This window comes from Urocitellus parryii, chromosome 4, assembly GCF_045843805.1.
Source record: "Urocitellus parryii isolate mUroPar1 chromosome 4, mUroPar1.hap1, whole genome shotgun sequence".
In the NCBI taxonomy this organism is placed as follows: Eukaryota; Metazoa; Chordata; class Mammalia; order Rodentia; family Sciuridae; genus Urocitellus; species Urocitellus parryii.
The window spans coordinates 78238723-78259555 of NC_135534.1; the positions used below are offsets into that span (position 1 = coordinate 78238723).

Below are 20833 nucleotides of genomic sequence, written 5' to 3' on the forward strand. Positions count from 1 at the left end.
ATAATTTATTACTATTCAATTACAATTCAATTACTATTGATGCACATTAAGATCAAGACACCAGTTTAAATAAGTAAAAGTCAATGACCCTGATTCTGAGTTTCATGGGGAGCTCTGAGTCTCACTTGGAGCACAATCTCAGATTGGCTTCTCCCATATGGTGACCAAACTTTCTCTTCTGAAGCTAGAAGAAAGTTCTCACCTTCTCATATTTCCTCATGTCCTTAGCTTAAATGCAATCCTTCTTAATTTTCAACCATTGTCAGTATCCTTCCAGTTAAGATTTAACTATCAAATTCCTCTAAGATAACCATGACCCCCATCACCACAGATAGAATGTAATTTTCCCTGTCAATTTGCTTTAGAGACTTATTTGCAATTGTCACCTTGAATTATGCTCATATAAGTATTCATGTGTGTTTCATACCCTTTGCCAGATTGAAAGCCCCTTGAAGACTGTGATATATAAAACATGGAGCTGTCCTTCACAAAACTATCAGCAGGACTTGCATATATTTGTGTTTAACAAATTTGTGTTACACAAATGTATCCTTAGAGTATGACTGTATAGAATTCTATTAAATTATGATAGTACACTGATTGAGAAGTCAGCAGCTATGACCTCTGTCCCTATCTCCAATATTACTATTAGTTATATATTGGATAAATTTTTAAACTCCTAGAATGCTTATATTTGTAAAATATATTCTATGCTTGTATGAATATGTCAAAATATATTCTAATGTCATGTATAACTAAGTAGAGCAATAAAAATAAATAAAATGGTTATAAAATTTCTGGACTCTCTATATCACCAGATGGTTGTGAAAATCAAATAAAAGAATAGTTTATAAGAAAAATCTTAGTATTAGGAAAAAAAGGAGGGGCCAAGGAGTGACTAAGAGGTAGTGTACTTTCCTACTGTCTGGGTTTGATTTTCTAAAGTAAAATGATCAGAATAAAATGAAAAAATTTTCCCAGCAAAGGAGAAATAATCCAAATTGTCCTAGTCCAAATATTCACTCTTTGCTCAAAATCTCTCTATATCAACCTCAAATTAATTCTCTATTTATATGAAAAATTCCAGAGGTAAAGTTTCAATCTGTATAGAATTCCATTGTATATTTATGCAGTTGTATATCATGAATTAAATTAATTCATGATAATATGCCACTTGATAATGAAAATCTGCTATATCTTATTGATCATTATCTCTAACCTCTAAAGTTAAACTGACTGAGATCATTTCACTAATTTGTTAATAATGTAACATCAAATTTTATAGGATTGGATGTTTGGGCCACAATAATATGTGATCACAGGAATTTTTAAAATCTTAACTAATCTTCACAATCATTTAACTATTTATAAAAATGTGCTGTACACTCTTCAAGATATTATATTGCTTAACATAGGCCTCTTTTTGTCCAGGAAAGTGTGTGAAATAACAAGTGAATCTCACCATTTCACTCACTTAACCCCAATAAGTTAAAGCAAACCTATCCAAAACAGCCTTACTGAAGGACTAATAGTATTCTAAAGCATTTTTAAATTACTATAAGCAACAACAAGCTACTTGTTATTATAAATGTAATAATATATTAATAATGTATTAATATATTATAAATATTATTAGATATTTTCCTAACTCACACTCCTTTCAATATAAAGAATAACTTTCAAAGCAAACTTGTGTTGAATTGTTAAGAATCATACTTTCCACGTATGTTCTATACAAGGATGAAATTAATTCATTCTTATCTTCATTGTAGTTTGACCGTGAATCTATTGAAAAAAATAGATGTAAGACTAAACTGTTTGGTAATTTCTATAATATGCTTGGACTGGAACTGGCTATGTTCATTCTTATATGCATTCATATCTACCTCTCTATATGAGATAAAATTGACAATTGGAGCAACTTTATATTAAATATGTGAGATGTTCAATGAAAATCTATAAAACTTAAAAACATCTAATAATATCAAATATTTTTTTATATTTTTATAGCAAATATTATTTATAGCAAAAGTAGAAATTATCATTTCTACTTTTCTAATGCAAATTCAAATAATTTATGGCCACATAACCATGTAATTTACTTAATTACATTAACTAATATGTATGTTTCTCTAGATATCTTCCATTCAGTCCCTTTGAATCATATTAGTATAATTGAAGCAACTCACAATGTCCAAAATAATAAGGAATAGTGAGCCTTCCAAAACCTGAAATTTTAATAGGGAAGTTGATGAATGCATCAGAAGACATATTTCATGCATGTAAAAGAACTTACCTTCTGTGTGTACTGCTGACACATATGTCCAGTTGTATCTCTTCACTATGTCCACCATGGCTCGTGCCTGCTGGGCATCAGAAGGCACAACCCTCATGAAGTACTTGAACAAAGTCTTATCACTCAGATCCATGCTTGTTGCTGAGTAAGCAATCTGAGGTATGTTGAAAAGCTGGAGCAAGTTCTGGACTTGAATGGCCACAGAACTAGAGCCAGGCCCAATGACCCCTACTATAGGCTTCTTGGAGCGGAAAGAAGAGGAAGAGCCATCCACACAGCGTACCAAGCCCTCCTCCTCTTCTGAAGAAATGAGGGAATCTCTTATAAACTCAATACTCTGCTCTAGGGCCACAGCTGAATGCCAGCAGGAATCCCTTATTTCACAGCCAAGAGTGATGTTGGGCAAGAGTGTGGGGTCTGAATTGATTCTTTCCAAGGTATGTAGCATGGCCTCCACTCTCTGGATGCCATACTGCTCACGGACTGCCCCACACTTCCTCTCATGAACTTTGTCCACAGTCGGCTGGTGGTGGACAGAAAAAAGAGCTCCAATAATGATGTCACCTGGCATGTGAGCCACCACCCTCCTCTCACTGGACTGTGCGCTCCCACGGACATCTTCTTTCAAAAGCAGGACTGACAGGATCAACAGAAGGACCATTTTAGGGAAGGAGTTCAAGCTAATAAAGATAGCATGGTGGAAAAAATTTGGAGATTTCTGATAGTGAAAATCAAATGATGTCCTGTGTTGAGTGGTACACCAAGGAATTAGTTAGCAATTTAGATGTGTTCTCTAAAGAACCACCATGTCCCCAGGTAGCATTTAGTTAGGTGCATCCATGTGATCATGGTCTTCAAAACCTGAAAGAAAAGAACATGGGTTTTTAACAACATAAGCACAACTAGTTTAGGGAAGTTCTAATGATGCTAGTGGAGAGAGGAAATTTGGTGATATGGATAACAACAACAAAATAATTACAAACTATTTCTGACTTGTCTGTTTCCTTTGCGATTTCATGAAATAGATGACATAGCTTCTTGGTTCTGCCTTGCTTAGATTAAAATTTTTCTTTGTTCATCTGGCACAAAAATATGACATGTGGCAGGCAAAACTTTACTCTCATGCAGAGGTGAGAAAGGTAGAGCAACCTAGTAGAAAAACTGTTTTGAACAGAAAATTCTAGAAAGAATGCATCCCGAAGTATTAAACATTGGTGATCTCTGGGTGATATAATCATGTTTTTTTTTTATTTTAATGCTTATTAAGCTTCATATTTCTTTACAATTTTTCAGCACTGAGCATAAATTAATTATCTATATTATTGTAATTATATTATTAAAAGTTATATTTAAAGAGCTGGAGATATACCTCACTGGTAGAGCACTTCCCTACCATGTGAAGGTCCTGAGTTCCATTCCTAGAACCACGGAAATTGATAAATAAATGAAATAAACCAATTAAGATAAAAACCTGATTATTCCTTGTCTAAATTCAATGGAAAATAATGGACTGATCTTTCCAGGAAAAAAATGAGTTATTTGTCTAATTCACATGTAAGATATAACAAAGATGAGTAAAGAGAGGCAGATAATTCAAGTTACATGAACTGTGGGGGAGAAAAAGAAGATTGGTATATTAAAAATCAAAATGCCCTCCAAATAGGCAGCAAATAATGGTGGCATGAGCACGAATTTTTGGAGAAAAGCATATATAGGTTCAAATCCCAGTTCTGCCATTTAAAAATAATAAGAAAATTGTTCAACTTCCCAGTACCAGAATTTCCTTATCTGAAAAATGGGGATAATATGTGCTAGACTGCCCTTATGGGGATTCACATGAGATATCAGCTATGCAAATACTTTGTAAATTGAATAGGACTATATATATTCAAGACATGATCTTTTGCTATTAAATTTCCAAGGGCATTCTGCAGCTAGGTGTTAAGGACAGAAAATTCTCTGGCAACCCAACTGGTCCTCTAGAGAATCTTCAAAGTAATTACAGAGTCTTGTAATAAAATTCACAGTAATCAGTCCTCCAGTTCTGATCCAGAAAAAAATTTCCACATTGCTAAGGCTCAAAAGGTTGGAAATGTGCACATTTGTAACTATCCTTCAAGGGTAGACAGTATATCTATGAACACAGCCATCTATTTCATTTTAAATTCTTGAAAAGAAGGAGATTTTGCCTCACGCTTCCTACAGCAAAGTCTAGCATAATTTGTAAAAGAGAACTGACAGATTAATGATTTTATTTAGTTAAAGGGTTTGGGTAAGAGACTTAGTTCGGTATGTTGTCATCTATGTTAGTCAAGGATCTTAAGTTGTTTTAAAATGACTAACTCCCTAAGCAGTATCTCTTAAAACAGGTAATAATGATTTTTCAGGAATTTTCTTTTTTAATCTTCATGCTCTACAAGAGTACTAACGGTTTCAAAATTCATCAAATCCTAAGAAATTTTAGCCAGACACAAGATGAATGTAACTTGAATCATGTTTCTAATTACTCCTACCCTCATTTTCACTGTTTCCTTCAACTGTATCCTATGGCAACAGAGAAGCGCTCCCTGAGTATTGTGCCAAATGCTAAAATAAAAAAATCTCATTAATAACTAGATGTTCCTGAATAATGAGGTGCTTGGCAATATATAGAAAAATTAATTTTTGGTATAAAAGTTGGCATTTTAGACAAGAGGAAAAGAAACAAAGAATGATGTTAATGTTCTCACTGGGAAGTTATCTGAATATTTTCAAATTTCCCTTTCACTCTCCTTGGACCAAAAACCTGAAGAACATTGCTAATTCTTGTGGTCATGTGAACTACATTGAATACAAAAAAATAAATAAATAAAGAGAACGAAAGCACAGTCTCTCATTATATTAAGAATTAGTGGACAAAATAACAAAACAGCATGAACTTCTTAAGCAAGAGTATCACAATGATATGAGACCAGAAGCAACCCATTAAACTTATGAAGCTGAAATAGGAATCCCAAGCATTTTATTAGGTACAGTTGTTTTAGGAAAACCCTATACATTGAGAAACTGTATATGTCGGTGTGTTTGTATAATATATATATATATATGTATGTCTTTCAGTGACTATGTATGTGTGTGTATATATATGTATGTCTTTCAAAAAATATATAATATATATATAATATATATATATAATATATATATATATATATATATATATATATATAGTAACTGAAAGACTGCCTTGCTTATATATGCTAAATTATTTAACTCATTCAGCAAAGATCTACTGGGTATAGATAGTAATGATCATTGCCTGGATAGTGACGGTCATTGTCTTTCATGCTCCAGCCATTTATTTATTAACTCTTTTAACAAGTATTCTTGGCACACTTATGTTGTGAATTCCTCCTGGGAATTGAATATCAAAAGTGAACAAGTTATGCATGCTCTCTATAATTATGGGCCTTATGAAGGTATTCAAAGGGATAAATTCAGCTGAAAACTGATGAGAAAAAGGAGCTAGCCCTATGAAAAAAGTAGATAAAACACAAAGAATTGGAGGGATTGTGGTATGAAGTTAGAAAGACAAGAAAGAACTAGACTGCATAGAATCTTCTAGGCTCTTATAAAGAGTTTTAATGTCAGTTGCAACGAAAAGCTATTGAAGATATGTAAGTAAATGATAAACACAATTCAATTTGAAAATTATTCTAGCTTTCTGTTATTCTGGATAATGAATTGAAGAAATCTGATTAGGAGACATTTATAATAATCTACTAAGGAATGAAAGTGAAATGACTATGATTGATGACAGTACAAATTGAGGGAACTGGATAGAGTTAAATATATTGTTCCAAGTAAAATTCACTGTACTTGCTGATGAACTAGATATGGGTAGTAAGGTTTAGAGAGGAACTAGGGTAACTCCTAGGCTTCTAGTCTACGAAACTAGTGCATTTGAGTCCATTAAAAGAGATGTGATAGACTGGCATATGAACTTGTAAGAAAGAAGAAAATTAACTGTTTTCTTTTTAACATGTTAAACTTGGCATAATTTTGAGCTATACAGGTACAGAAATCAAATAGGAAAGTTCCGTAGTCTAGCTGGGCAAAATAACCAAGAGGTGACAAGCAACTTGAAGGTTGAAGCGGGAACTACTTTATTGCGAGTGAACTCTGAGGGAACTGAGTGAGAACTCAAAGTAATGGGCACCCAAGGTAGTCGGAGCCGCTTCTCTGCTGGACAGCAGAGGTACATATACCCAATTAATTACACACAGCTTAACTTAATTAACATCATCTAGATACAGCAGTCAGTCATTAAGGAATCCTCATCATCTTAATGGCTCACTGGCATTACTTCAAAAACCACTCCTCCTGGCAAAGTGCCAGGCGCCATCTTGACTTGATTTGCATGCCCAACAGGTAAGTATTATTAAGGAGGAGACTGTACTTGCTGATGAACTAGATATGGGTAGTAAGGTTTAGAGAGGTAAGGTTTTAAGGGGGAGAGTGTTTGGTTTGAAATGTAAATCAAAAGCAAGCAATATGTAAAATCTTAGGAATGCATACAATCATCTGGAGAAAAAGGATGGGGGTGGGGAGATAGTTTTGGAAAAACCAGCTCAGGAAAATGGCATATTATATCTGGGAAGCCAGGAGAGAATGTTCTAAGCACTTCACATTCATAGACATACAGGAGGCTTCTATATTGCACAAGAAATACATCTGGATTACTTGCCAGATATATTCTAAGTGCACTGTACATCGGGACAACTGAACACAACAGCTATGTCCCTATGTCCATTTGTGTCATACAGATGTCAAAGATCCCCCAAGATGTAGGTATTGTTTTATTATGTCTATTTTGTAAATGATGCAATAGGTTTTAATAAGTTAAAAACTTGCCAATTACTTAGCAAGAAATAAAGCTAGAATTGTCTATGCCTATTGAACAAAACGATACTATTTTCACTATCTTTTGTTTTTTCACCACTCCTTCCTATAATACAGATATTAACAAAAACTTATGCAAATGTGTCCAGCATTGTGAGACACACCTGTAATCCCGGAGACTCAGGAAGCTGAGCTGGAACAATTGCAAGTTCAAGGTAACCCTGGGCAACTTCGTAAGGCCCTCTCTCAAAATAAAAAATAAAAAGAGCTAAGATTGTACCTCAGTGGTAAAGCTTCCCTGGGTTCTATCCCCAATCTATAGTACCAAAAATAAATAAATATATAAATAAAAATGAAGAGCAGGGCCAACCAATTTGAACTTCCATATAGAAGATTACAGGTGTTGCCTTGGAATCTAGAGAGTGAAGAGTATGCCAAAAAAAAAAAAAAAAAAGAAAACAGAAGATAGAAATTTGCATAGGTATTTACTAAAAGCTTATTTATATTGTCCTCTCATCCACTACCACATTATGAAATCCAGACACCTAGAAAGGGATATTTTAGAATAAATTATAATATAAAAATATGACAGAAATATGCTACAACTCAGATTATTATAAGGCTATTAGCAAATCATTCCGTGTGCTGTCAAAGTACTAAAAATTAATACAGGATAAATTTAAAATAGACAAGTAGAGGATACATGAGATCTATCAGCATCATTCATTTGTTCAATAAATGCTTACTGGGTGACTATTTTTTTTTTATTTTTGACTTAGGATTCACTTATGGACAAAGTAGACATAAGTTCATGCTCTCAAGGAGTGCACAAAAATCTAAGGGGTGTGACTGGAGAATAACAAGGTAAGCAAATAAACTACTCTATACTAAAGAATATTAATCACACGAAAGAGGGAAAAGTTAGACTGTGAAACAAGATAGAAAGTGGTAGAGATATAGAAAAACCTTAAATAGTGTGGCCAAACTATAAACTGAAAAAGTAACATTTGAATAAAGACCTAAAAGGAAAAAAGAAGCGAATCATGCAAATATCTAGGAAAGAACATTCCAGGTAATAGTAAAAGCAAAGACAAAGTCTGTAAGATTTATGCCTAGTGTGTTAAAAGAATAGCAAAGAGGCTCATGTGCTGGCAGTGACTGTAATTGTGGGGAAAAGCAGTCGTGCAGTCTGTGACATAGAGTGATGATGCTGAGACTGCTTTGACTTTAAAAGACATTGGCATTTAACATTGCATGAGAATGGTTTTTGTGAAGGGTTTTCAACAGAGGAGTGTTACACTCTGCCTAACATTTTAACAAGAACAAGAACACAAAATCAGACACTGAGGGAGCAATTAGGAATCAATGGCATTGTCAGGTGAGAGAGATGACAATGGTTGGATTGGGGAGATGGTGGTACAAGTGGAGGGGTCACTAATAGGATTCTGACTGTATTTGGAAGGCAAAGTACAAAGGTTTGCTGTCAGATCTGACTTGTAATGGGAGAGCAAGAAAAGTGTCAATAAAAATGCTGACATTTTCAGCTATGGAGGCAGGAAATGAAGAATTGTGTCACTCTGAAGTGAACAGCATGGTGGAAAAGATTTGGATGGAGACAAAGACATTCAGTTTTTATAAATTAAGCTTTAAATACTGAGTGGAAATTCAAGAAGAAATAAGGAATAATTGGTGAAATTCTGGAGAAGTTGAAATTGGAGATGAAAAATGCAGGAGACATAAGTATATAGATAGATTTTTTTTAATTATAAAAGTTGTTGAAATCACCTGGGAAGTGAAAAGAGAAAAGAAACTAGTCTCATAGACTGCATTCCAAAGAATTTCAACTTCTAAATTGCCAGAGATAAGGAGAAACTAGCAAAGGAGACTGAATAAGTTTTGAAACAGAAACTTTGTCTTGTGAAGTGTGTATGAGTGGAGTGGGCAATAAAATAAGAATTGTTCTCATTATGTTAAACAGAAGTAAAAGAAGAATAGTTCAATGTTCACAAGAAATATCATGAATGAGTATATTGGCATACATAGACTTAAGTCTGTATACTAACATTTATTTTTATTGTTTCCTTTCACTTAATCTGTGTTTCCCAAATTTTATTTTTTGGGTTTTGTTTGTTTGTTTGTTTGTTTGTTTGTTTGTTTTTTAAGTTTGAGACTTAAGGATCTGCCTTCCAAATATCTGCCCCAATCTTTCTGGTGATGCTACCTACCCTCCATCTGCTCCTGTTTAGGAGTCTACTAGTGAAGTTAAATTAGTCTCCTATAAAAAGTATATACTGCATTATTCCAACGGCTTTGTTCTTGCTTGTCCTGACCCTTGATAAGCCCTTTTATCAATGTCAGAGTTGTTGAGAGTGAAGGTTTAGAGTCTACCTGGTCTGAGTTTGAAGTTTGAATTCTGGCACTGCTTTGGCTTTGTGACATTGGGTACTCCACATCGCTGAGTCTCATGACTTTGTTAGTAATTGGAATGAGATTGATAACAACCTCAAAGAGTTTTAATGAGAATTGAATGAGATAATATTTTAAAATAGTTCTATTCTGAAATCTTCCCTGATTTCTTACCTTGCAGAATTTGCTACATTCTCTGTGCTCATACAGCATTCTTGACCCATACTTTCACACAGTAGTTATTACTAAGTTAATATTATGGTTACTTATACATATATTTTCTCCTACAATTGATTTTAAGACTTTCAAATGTTAAATGTGTGCCATACGCAGCACTTGCTATGATCCTCTCACAAAATTAAATGTTCAATAAATCTTGCTGAATGCGCAAAATAGTAAATTAATTGCCTCCAATTGGCTTTCTCTTGAACTATCTGCCTGAGGCTCCAGGATAGTACCCCTTCCCTACCTAGAAAGATGAAAAGTTTATGTAATGTAACTTCCTCTATCCAGTGGGTTCAGATGACAGCAGACCTCTAAAAGAGAAGTAGGGACTGATAAAATCAAAGAGAATAACTGCATATTCCCCACAGCTTTCCAAGATATTAGGAAAGTAATATCATTTAACTATAAAAGGCCCTGGAGTTGATTCAAGTTAACTGAGACCAATAGAGATTAAATTATTTGTAGCAGAACTGATATTAGAATCTAAAAAAATTCTCAAAATCCATTTGTAATCATATTGTACAACTTGATATCCTGTCTTATATAATATTCTAAGCTTACAATATTTTATATATTTTTATTTAAATGGAATACTAATATCAAGGTTCTCTAACAATCAATTTTGATTATTCCCTATGTAATATAAAGATCTTTCCTATAAGTTCATTTGACAATAGAGTTAATGATAACAATAATTAAACTATACAGATAGGTCTGAAGTGTATGTATCTCAGTGGTAGAGCACTTTCCCAGTAGATACTAGGTCCTAGGTTTGATATGTCTATCTATACACACACACACACACACACACACACACACACACACATATATATATATATATATATATATATAGAGAGAGAGAGAGAGAGAGAGAGAGAGATATTGCCATGTGATAGGCACTTTGCTTCACACAAAATGTTATCTAATTTTCATACAAACTACATAGTAAATATTTTATGCACATTTTACAGATGATGGATCTAAGGCTCAGAGAGAGACAGTGGTTTAGCCAAGATTCTCAAACAAGTAAGCAGCAGAATCAAGGTTCACATTTCTTTTTAAAAGTTGCATACTATTCAATTATATGAGTGTACCAAAATGCACTTAAATAACCATTATTGTTAGATATTAAGGTTGTTTGCAGATTTTCTTACTATCATAAACAATGTTGTACTTGCTTTTGAAAGTGTTTCCATAGCCCAAATATCCACACATTTATTTTGGGGGTGTACAAATGCTTTTCCATTGTATAATTTGTCCATTTCGATTTTAAAAGATAGTGTCCACAACATTCAAAGACCTTTCTCTTTAACCCCACCATTTCTAGGCACCACCAAATGTTCTTTCCATGAGAACCTGCTTTTCCTCGCTTCTATTACAAATTTATGTGTGTTATCATTTCTCCTTTCATCACAAGATTCACTTATTCTTTTAAAAGGGCTCAGGGAAAAGAAAAGAAAATGAAAAATAATACTTAATTTTCAGATACAGACCCTTTTTTCATTGTTGATCTCACTCTCAGTCCCTCCCTAACCCCTTTGGGAAAAAGAAGACACTGTGAGAAATTTTTTATACATCAGGAAATAAAATAAGTTTGAAAAAGAATAAGTAGTTTCTTTAGGTTATAGCTCTTATTGGCAAGGTGATAGGTTGGTAGAAAAAATGTAGGTTTGTGCTATAGATAATGGGAAGCAATAACTCATATAATTACTCGAAGAAAGCCTTCAATTTTGTATTGGACTTACAGTCTAATAATATGGAGACTTTTAATTCACTTGAAATTAATATCTGTATGGAAAATTCAACTTATAGGGTATGTTAGTTCAAGGAGTATTTTTAGAAGCACAAGTATTCTTCATTCAATATTATAAATGGGTTCATAGTATATTATCATTAATAACTATCTCAACAGAGAAATAAATAGGCATGTATTTAATATGCAATAAAAGTATTTTTCCTCAGGTAACCATGCGTATGAAAGTATATCCTAAATGAATATGAAAAAGGGATATTGGTGGGTAGACTTTTACTTACAGTGCAAACTACATTGTATCAGAATCATAGCTCACATTGTCTTTTATTTTCAACAGTTTTCTGAAACACTAGCCATCTTTCTAGCACAGATGCCTCTTATATAACTTAATCCTCACACAAGCAAATCACACAGCTCAGGACATCAACAGGAACATGATTCCTTCTGCATGAGGAATAGCCTTATCCCAAACAATTAGAGGTGTCAACATTGCACATGCCATGGATGCCTATGATATATTTTTCAGAAAACAAGTGCATACCACAGATAAGAAGCACTCTGAGATGCAAGGATACTGCAGCCCTTATAGTGTAAGGAAAGCTTCATTGTCATCACTATGTCAAGAACACATCTGTGATCTTGTAAACAAAGAATAGGACACATGGTATTGTGCAAAGATGAAATCTATAATTTTATGCATTAGTTAAAAAGTGCTAGCAGTAGAATAAAGCTCACTAAATCACCGTAAATCATTTAAATAGGAAGTTTAGTAGTCCATGAAGACCTGAAACAGCCTTCTGTAGAAAAGCAATAAAAATAATACCATCCAATATTTTTAACTAGTCCAATTTAATTATCAAGCTGGGATTTTAGAGTTCTATCCATTTTTCAGCTGCTCTTATTATTTATGGCATACCTCTAAAGACTGCAAAACATTATTGCTCCTATTAGATTACCAATTGCCAGGTGGTTTTACATTTCTATGACTTGATATCTATTTAATTATTATAGTTAATATTTATAAAGTGCTGGCTTTGTGCTATTTAACATAAGCCTTGCAACCTTGTAAAGCAGCCATGATTTCTACCTATATTAGTAACTCTAGAAATTAGGGTTCAGAGGTGAAAATCTTATCAAAAGTCTCACACCTATAGTAAATGAAAGGATGTAGATATTACTCCAACTGTCTCTGACTCTCAGGCCCAAACTTTACACAGTTAGAGATAATGCCTTCCAAAGGACCAAATGGATTGGTTATTTGAACTTTATGTATTGATTGCACAATATTCTGGAGATTTTACTTTCCATTAAATTTTTATGTAATGCCAACAATTAAAGTCAAACCATACAAACAAATCAAGTTAATATAGATAACTCTATTTTCTGGTATCACTGAATCAAGGTTTCTCAACCACAGCACTAATGACATTTAGGACTAGATAAATAGCTTGTGTGTGTGTGTGTGTGTGTGTGTGTGTGTGTGAAGGGCTGTTGTTCTGTCCCTTGTATGATTTTTAGCCACATCCCTGGTCTCTGTCTACTGGACCAATGGACTAGTAGCACCACCTCTTATTTATAATAAATGAAGTATGCCCTGAGATATTGCCAACTATCCTGTGCAGTTTCAAAATCACTCTCAGATGAAAGTCAGTGATTCACATGAAAATTATTCTAGAAAGGTCCACATAATCATCAAGGAGTTCAACTAAAAGCAAATTGTATCCTAATTAGAATAAGATGTACTCTGTTTGTATAAATGTGTCAAAATATACTCTAATGTTATGTATAACTAAAAAGAACAAAGAAAAATAAAAAATAAATACACAGAAGAAAAAAGAGAAAATCATTGGGATACATTCGTTCTATATAGATTTTACCTGAATCTTCAAAATAATACTAAAGAAGATAAGTTGGAATAGCCTTGCCTTCTTTATTTTGTTATTTCTATATTATCTTGTTGCAGTTTCAGTTTGAGAAACACAAACTAAGCTAACAGTAAAGGATGATATTGCCTTCCATTAAATAAACATAGTTCTAAGTATCCATAAGTTACAATAAATGAAGGTGATGAGAGTATCCTATTATGTACTTCCCAATTTTAAAGGCTGCTTTTAATATGAAATGCAAAGCGTTGTTAACTTTTCACAAGATAATAACAAAATAACCTTATATACTAATTTGCACATTTGTTTATTATTGAATTTCATTTTTGGTTTAAATGAGTATTAATATTATGTTATGTACTTCTGTGTCTTTATGGAATTCTACTACATTATGGTACATTTAAGGCAACATAGGAGTATTTTTAAAGCAAATTCATATCTTTAAAATATTTTCATTATTCCTGCAAAATAAATTAAAATGAATATTATTACTATAGTACCCACTGTGTCATTGGGATTATAAGCTTTTCTTTCCTCAGAACACTTTTGCTCAAAAGTTTAAAATCAGAGTTATTGTGACAATTAATTATCAGAGTATTCTTCTTAATTCTGATATCTTACAAGACCAACTGAATCACATATACAAAAAAATACATACTAAGATCAGCTATATACCATTTTGATTTCTAGTTGTCTCCAAATATCTGCATGCTTATTTTTAAATATGCTTAGATTTATGAGAAAAATAAATGTTCACACATTCCCTTTATGGAAGAAGAAGGTGCTGCTGACTAGAAATTGATAGAATTTTTAAAAAATGAGATACATGTCCAAGTTGCAGGTCAATATTACAGTTACGAGTTTGAGTTTGGGAATCAGATGATCCTGGATTTTAATAACTGCCTTGTCATGTTACAAGCTGCGGGACATTGGACAAGCTATTTCATCTCTCTTATCCTCACTTTTTGGTATGAAGTTCACACAATGAAAACAAAATGCAATTCCTAGGGTTGTTGTGAGGATTAAATTTGGTAATATAGTTACCCAGGAAACATTGTATCCATAGGACTGTATAGGTTTAATAGTCATAATTAGTATTTATATACTGTCCACTTCAGGTCAGGTACTTTACTTAATTTGTGTAATTAATTCATCAATGGTACTAATATAATTATAATCTGTTCCTCATTTAAAAATAAGGAAACTGAGTTATAGCCACTAAAGCACCTTGTCAAGGTCACACAGATAGCCACAAGGCTGAGATTCACATTCAGGCATTCTGGTGTGAGAGTTTGCAGTCTGCCCCTGCATTTATACCACACTCACTGAAAACCACAGTGAAAGAATTCTGTAATGTTTAGCTATATCACAGATTACAATTGTCTGATATTATGAAAACAGCATGAGTTCAAGTTCCAAACATATGATATCTAACTATTTACTTATCTGTATAAAATTTATAATATCCAGATTTATTATGCATAGAATATTTATTTATATATGTGTTTAATTATATTATTGGGTTTTCTCATTTTCTTGTTTCTGTGATGATGGAGAAAAGAAGTCAGATTTCACAACAGGAAAATAATAATAAATAATGCCATGTATTGCCATATGTGGATTAAATAAAATAATATATCTAGTACTGAACCTGGTGCCTAATGTGCTTAATAAATGGTAGTTATTACAGAAAGTATGAATTTACACCAAGATTTTGCTCAGTTCTCCTTCTGGCCAAAGGTAAATATAATTCAAACAAAATTAGGACTGCTAAAATGTGGATTTTTTTCCTCCTCTCTGTGAAATGAAATAAGAATAAGCCTGAGACATAATATTATATTAAAATACTTTTAAACAACTGAGATAATAAAACATGAAAATATATTATTTCATTTATATATAGTGGAAAATGCATAATAAAAATTCAAACTTTCTTTTCTTGGGGTATAAAAATGTGAAATAAAAATATTTCTTTGGATGCTCATATCTTATTATGTCTCCTAAACTCCACTTGCTGACTGAAATGGCAACTAAATGGTATTTGGGAACTAATTTCTGAATAGGAATAGTATCATGAATTTCTAAACTGGAATGTTTCTCCTTTATATTTTCAGAATACACAAACTTCTAGCTAAATTAATTTAGCATATGCCACATATATTCACATATATCAAAAGAAAGTTCCTGTTTTATAAATTTGTTTGACCTATCTACATGTGAATTTAAATAATACAAATAAATGTGGTACTTTACATTATAATATATATTAATCCCACAGCAAAATATATGAGGGAGTATATTTAGGTGTGTATACTTAGCCCATGAGGATACAAAGTCTGGGATAAAATAGGTATATTGTTTATTGTCATTTAATTAAGCTTTCTTATCTAAATTTTCTGACCATTCTTTTAGAGATGATATAGAAGCAATCCTATAAAATATTCAATGTTTTGAAGAAAAGCAAAATAAGAATTATAAAAATCATTTAGTCACAAAAGTGAGACCAATGATTGTATTAGAAAATGTCTTAAAAAATGTAAAACATTTCAATGTTTTCCAATCAGAGAAAAACAGAAAATGGTATTTGGTTATACAAGTATTTTCAAAGTATGGACAGTCTTTGTGGACATGTTATCTACAAGTGAACTTCTCAGCTTCCCCATGGGTATTTGCCATACTGTCCAAAATGTGTGTTACGAAATAATGGAAGAATTTTGTATCTATCTATGGAAGGAAGTGAGTTATTGGATTATTCAAATACTCTTCCTTCCCAAAACAATTTCAGCATGTCTTTTCATAAATGAACATTTAAGAGTTTGGTTTCTTCTTGAGTATATAAGCCACAGGCAAAACATGGCCTTTTGACAACACAAAACTCTAGGGGATGCAATTAAAACATCTAGATTGTATACATTCTCATGCAGAGTGTAAATAACCAAGGATTTTTTTTTTTCCTTAAGAGAGGTGGTTATTTAGAAAATGATTAAGGCACATTCTTTGCCTAAGAAACTTTAAAAGCTCTGTCCAGAGTACTGAAAATGTTTCTGCCAGAGAAGGCTGCAGATTTGATGAAGTGTACCTTACTAACCTGATGAGTAAGGCCCTTTAAAATGTATACCGACATCTGTAACATAGACACAAATGATCCTTAAATGTGTAATTACACAGAAATAACATAGAAATTAAAGGAGAAAGATGCCTGCACTTAATAAAGAAAATAGCACAAGGCACAACTAACAGGAAGTATACCTGAACACTTCAAAATTCCCAATAAAATATCAGATAACTCAGAACTTCTGCAGAAAACATTTTTATACCTCACTAGAGAAAAGGGAATGCATTTAGACCAAAGCAATGCTCCCTAGGCTGTTATAATCCCACAGCAGCCCATTGTAGGAATATAGATCATCTCTATGTCAGTCCTGAGGAACTCCAAACCATAAAATCCAATGCAGAGAATATAGAAATAGGCAGAAATGAGAAGCTGCATTCCACTGGCCTGTGTCAATTTCTTTTCAAAAAGTAAAGTGACAGCAAATCTGCCTGGCTACACAAGCTTACAGATCAGCTGAGGTGGTACCAAGATTGTGTCTAAATAAGTCCAACACTGGTTATACTCTTCTCAAATTCCCCTCCAACCCGTAGCCACTCAAGATAGAAACCTGAACAACTGAAACTCCAGCAGCAGGTGGAAGAACCCTCCAGGGTAACTTATCACTTTCTTCTGAGAGGTCCCAAGAGTAGGTTAGGCTCAGGCCAACCAGTTAGCCTTTGCACTCCTGGGCCTGCCCAGGGTTCTCTTTACAGGTCGCTGTAGTCTAGGCTCTCTTCACCACATGCTGCTTATGATGCTGAGGAATTAGTAAGCTTTGTGTCTAAAGGGAAGAGAAAGATGCATCCCTGGGAGTAGAAAGAGCTGGAGGGTTTAGAATGGTATTCAGAGCAAGGCACTCTAGCCAGAGTGAAAGAGATGTGCTTTCAGCACCACCCGCTGTCCCCCTCTTTCTGCAGCAAGCGCCACAGAGAGGCTGTGACTGGATTTATAAAGAAAGGATTCTCCTTCCTTTCCCTCTCTACCTTTGCTTTTCTCGATTTCTAGCCCTTAGGTGGTTAGGGGAGTCCATCTGCATTTTGAAACCACACGCCCCTTTCCTTGAGAGCTGGGATTCTGGTCCGAAGGCATGCAGAATCCCTGTCTCAATGTTTGCAGCTCTTCCCTCCTTTATCCCATTGCTTGCTCCCTTTCCACCAACAGGTTTACCCAGACTGTCCGCAAATGGAGCAGACATGAACCTTATGGGCTCTGGCCGTTCCCACTCCATCCATGTCCCCCTCCCCCAAACCAAACTGTGAGCTATTTAGCAAGCTAATAGCTCCTAAATCCTTCTCAGGCCAGGGGACACTTGGGAACACAGACACTTAGCAAGCTTACCCCCTGTCGGCCAGGCAGTGGACAGTGAGACGCGGTATATCTAGCCCCATGTAAAGTTGGGCGGTGGGGGTCAGCGGGGTAGAGCCGGTCTTTCCAGTGCTGGGCTCCCCCCAACCCCACCCCAAGATGATCTCAAGCTCATCCCTTGTGCTCAGCGCGCGCAGAACAGCCAAGCTGAGGGCGTTGTGTGCAGCAATCTTCCCGCTACCAAGAAAGGGGGGGAAGGGGAGAGAGCGGAGGAGGGAGGGGTGGTAGTTTGTATTTATAGAGAACAGAGTTCTCTGCGCAACTTTTTGGTGCCACCAAGTGGCACAGTGAGTTCCTTTAGGAACACAGCCTCCTGGGCGAATCTGGATGGGTAGACTAGCTCTGCAGCCAGATGCTCACATGGTGGGGGAGCTGAAGGAAACCCCCCTCCCCACCAGGAGTTGAATTTTCACATGTTCCCCTTTTCAGAAACTGGCATGCAAATTCCTAAATTCTAAGAATAAGCCCTTATTGAAGGAATAAAGATACTTGTAACCTCTTCAGTCAAGTGCAAGAAGTGTCAAGGACACTGTAGGTGTGAGATATGTCCAAGGAGTATAGAAACCCATGTCCTAGGAGGAATTTCCATGGCCCTCTCCCTTCTTAAACCCTCTTCCCAGACCAAAATATACTTGCATCCCACTTCGAACCCTTCTTCTTGCCACCCCAAATACCTAACCTTTAAACTGGGATGTCATTTTCCTTGTGTCAGAATTAATTTTAGATAATTTCCCAAATACTCAAATTCAAAATTTTTCACAGCTTGTCACCAAAGTGTCTTCTTCAACTGCCACATTTAAAAAGCATGTGACTAGGCTCTGTGGATCTGAATCTCCTCAAACAAATCTCAAAACTTCAGGTTCCTTTAGCAGCAAGCTAAGTGTCTGATTGTCCTCTCTCATTTCCGCAGATCTCTCAACATGCAACAATACAGCCAGTGTCTTGCAAATGCCTTTACTAATTTGAGGAATAACACCTTGAAGCTTTCCTTTATCCGTGTTTTCTGGATAGTCTCCCTGTTTTGTATGCAGGTCTTCAAACCCATACAATCAAAGCCATTATTACATGAGACCTCAGTGTCCAGAAATGTGGAATAACCTCTACATTTTGTAGATGGAGAAACTGACTATACGAAGGTTAAAAGATTTGCTCAAGGTCACACATTTCCCTATAGAACATCTCTGGGACTGCTGGGGGAATGGGGTCTGAATGAACACCATGATGCCAAACCTTACTGGCAGGCTTTTTCTCCTTCTACCACCCCAGCAGCCCATTCAGTCATATTCAGCTTCCTTCTCTTCCCTCTTTCTTTCAATGTCCCTCTCTGTCATTATCCTTTGCTAAAGTTCTATAAGGGAACTGAGAGTAAAGATGTCTTCCTAACCCCATAGAGGTGACATGAACTTGAGTTTAGAGGTCCAGAGTTGCAGGTGTATCCCTTAAAATGGCCCATAGTTCTAGAAAACCTCTCCCTCCTGCTATTGTAGTCATGGAAGTGTCATTTTAGAAATGTAACACTGGTATTCACATCCAACCATGTCCCTCCTTTGCTGCCTCTTTTTGGGGTGAAGCATCAGCAAGTGATTCGATTAGCCTTCAAACATCTAATGGCTTCAAAGAGAGAGAAGTCCCCTCCCTTGGTAAATGCATGCCTTCTGTGCACATGTATCGGCATGAGAGAGAGAGAGAGAGAGAGAGAGAGAGAGAGAGAGAGAGAGAGAGAGAGGGAGGGAGAAAATGTGCAAACGCCTCCTTTGGCTCAGTTCCCCCCCTTCTCTGATTTTTTTTTTTTTAGTTCATTTTCTATGGAAACGAGCCCACTTGAATCTCTCTTATGCAAATAAAAACAAAAATATTTTCATAAACCTCCCATTGGAGGGACACCGCGGTAGCCTGGGCTCCTGAGTCAAAATTCATTTCTGGTTCACAGGGCACATGTCCTTGTAGGGTGACTTTACTAAACTTACAGGACCTCACAGCGTCCCTAGCTCCGCCAGTCCTCCACCTGCCCACCACCTGCCCTTCTGGGTCCCTTTAGCCCAAGCTCCCGCCCCTTTCCTGATTGCTCTCTATCTCTGCACTGGGGGAGGGGCTCTGGCGGCATCCTACATCCCCGGTAACTCTACAGCTGAGAGAAAGAAAAATCGCGCTGTGCTTACCAGGTGCGCTCCCGGAGCCTTGCGCCCCCGGCCAACAGCTCCTTGCAAGCTTCCTGCGCTTTCATAGCGGCCTTGGCTGCTGCTGGAGCGCTAGTGGCAGCGATGGAGGCAGTGGTGGCAGCCGGCAGAAGGGATGCGGGACCCGCGGTGGTGGCGCTCGCTCTCTCGCGCCAGCGCCGGGAGCACGTGCCGCGCTCGGGCAGACGCAGCTGGAAGCGCAGCGCAGGGCTGGCTCCTACTCCTGCAGCGCGCCGCGGGGGGCGGCAGACTCGCCTGGGCTCAATTTAGTGGGTGAACTAGGATCCTCTTCTTGGTCTCAGGGTTCAGGCAAAGGTGGCTTTGGGTTCCCTTTCTAGGTCTTCAGATTCCCTCCGGAGCTGTGGAAGGAGGAGAGCTGTTCAGGGAGGCGTGGGTGGTGTGTCACTCAGAGAGATGCTGGGGGAGCAGGAAGATAATAAGCTTCTTTTTGAAGATGCCACTTAAAACTCCTGACAATGATTGGGAGAAGGGGCGTCATTGCTGGAGGGCAGACATAGGAAGTCTGGGAACCCTAAGATGATTCAGAGAAGTCAGTGGTGAGAAAGAACGGTCTCTTTAATGATATTACTTAATAATGACATTTTGCATTTGTCTGCACTTCTTAAAAACGATTCTGTACATCCATTAAAATTTCTTCCTCCGTAGCAGATAAATGCCTTTTACTTCCTCAAATGACTTTGCTTTCCTTCCCCTGCCATCCCCATAACTGTCCAGTATTGTCAAAAATGCTGAAGT

General features: G+C 35.9%; 1 protein-coding gene across 3 annotated transcripts in view; it reads right to left on the bottom strand.

The window, feature by feature from the left end:
- The window catches only part of Grm5 (glutamate metabotropic receptor 5), a 413823-nt gene extending 410866 nt beyond the window's left edge, over positions 1 to 2957 (bottom strand). For all 3 annotated transcript variants that reach the window (XM_077797673.1, XM_077797672.1, XM_077797671.1), the window contains exon 1: positions 2297 to 2957. In XM_077797673.1, the coding sequence (XP_077653799.1) occupies positions 2297 to 2957 (661 nt within the window). The remainder of the gene's footprint in view (positions 1 to 2296) is intronic.
- Positions 2958 to 20833: the final 17876 nt, after the last annotated feature.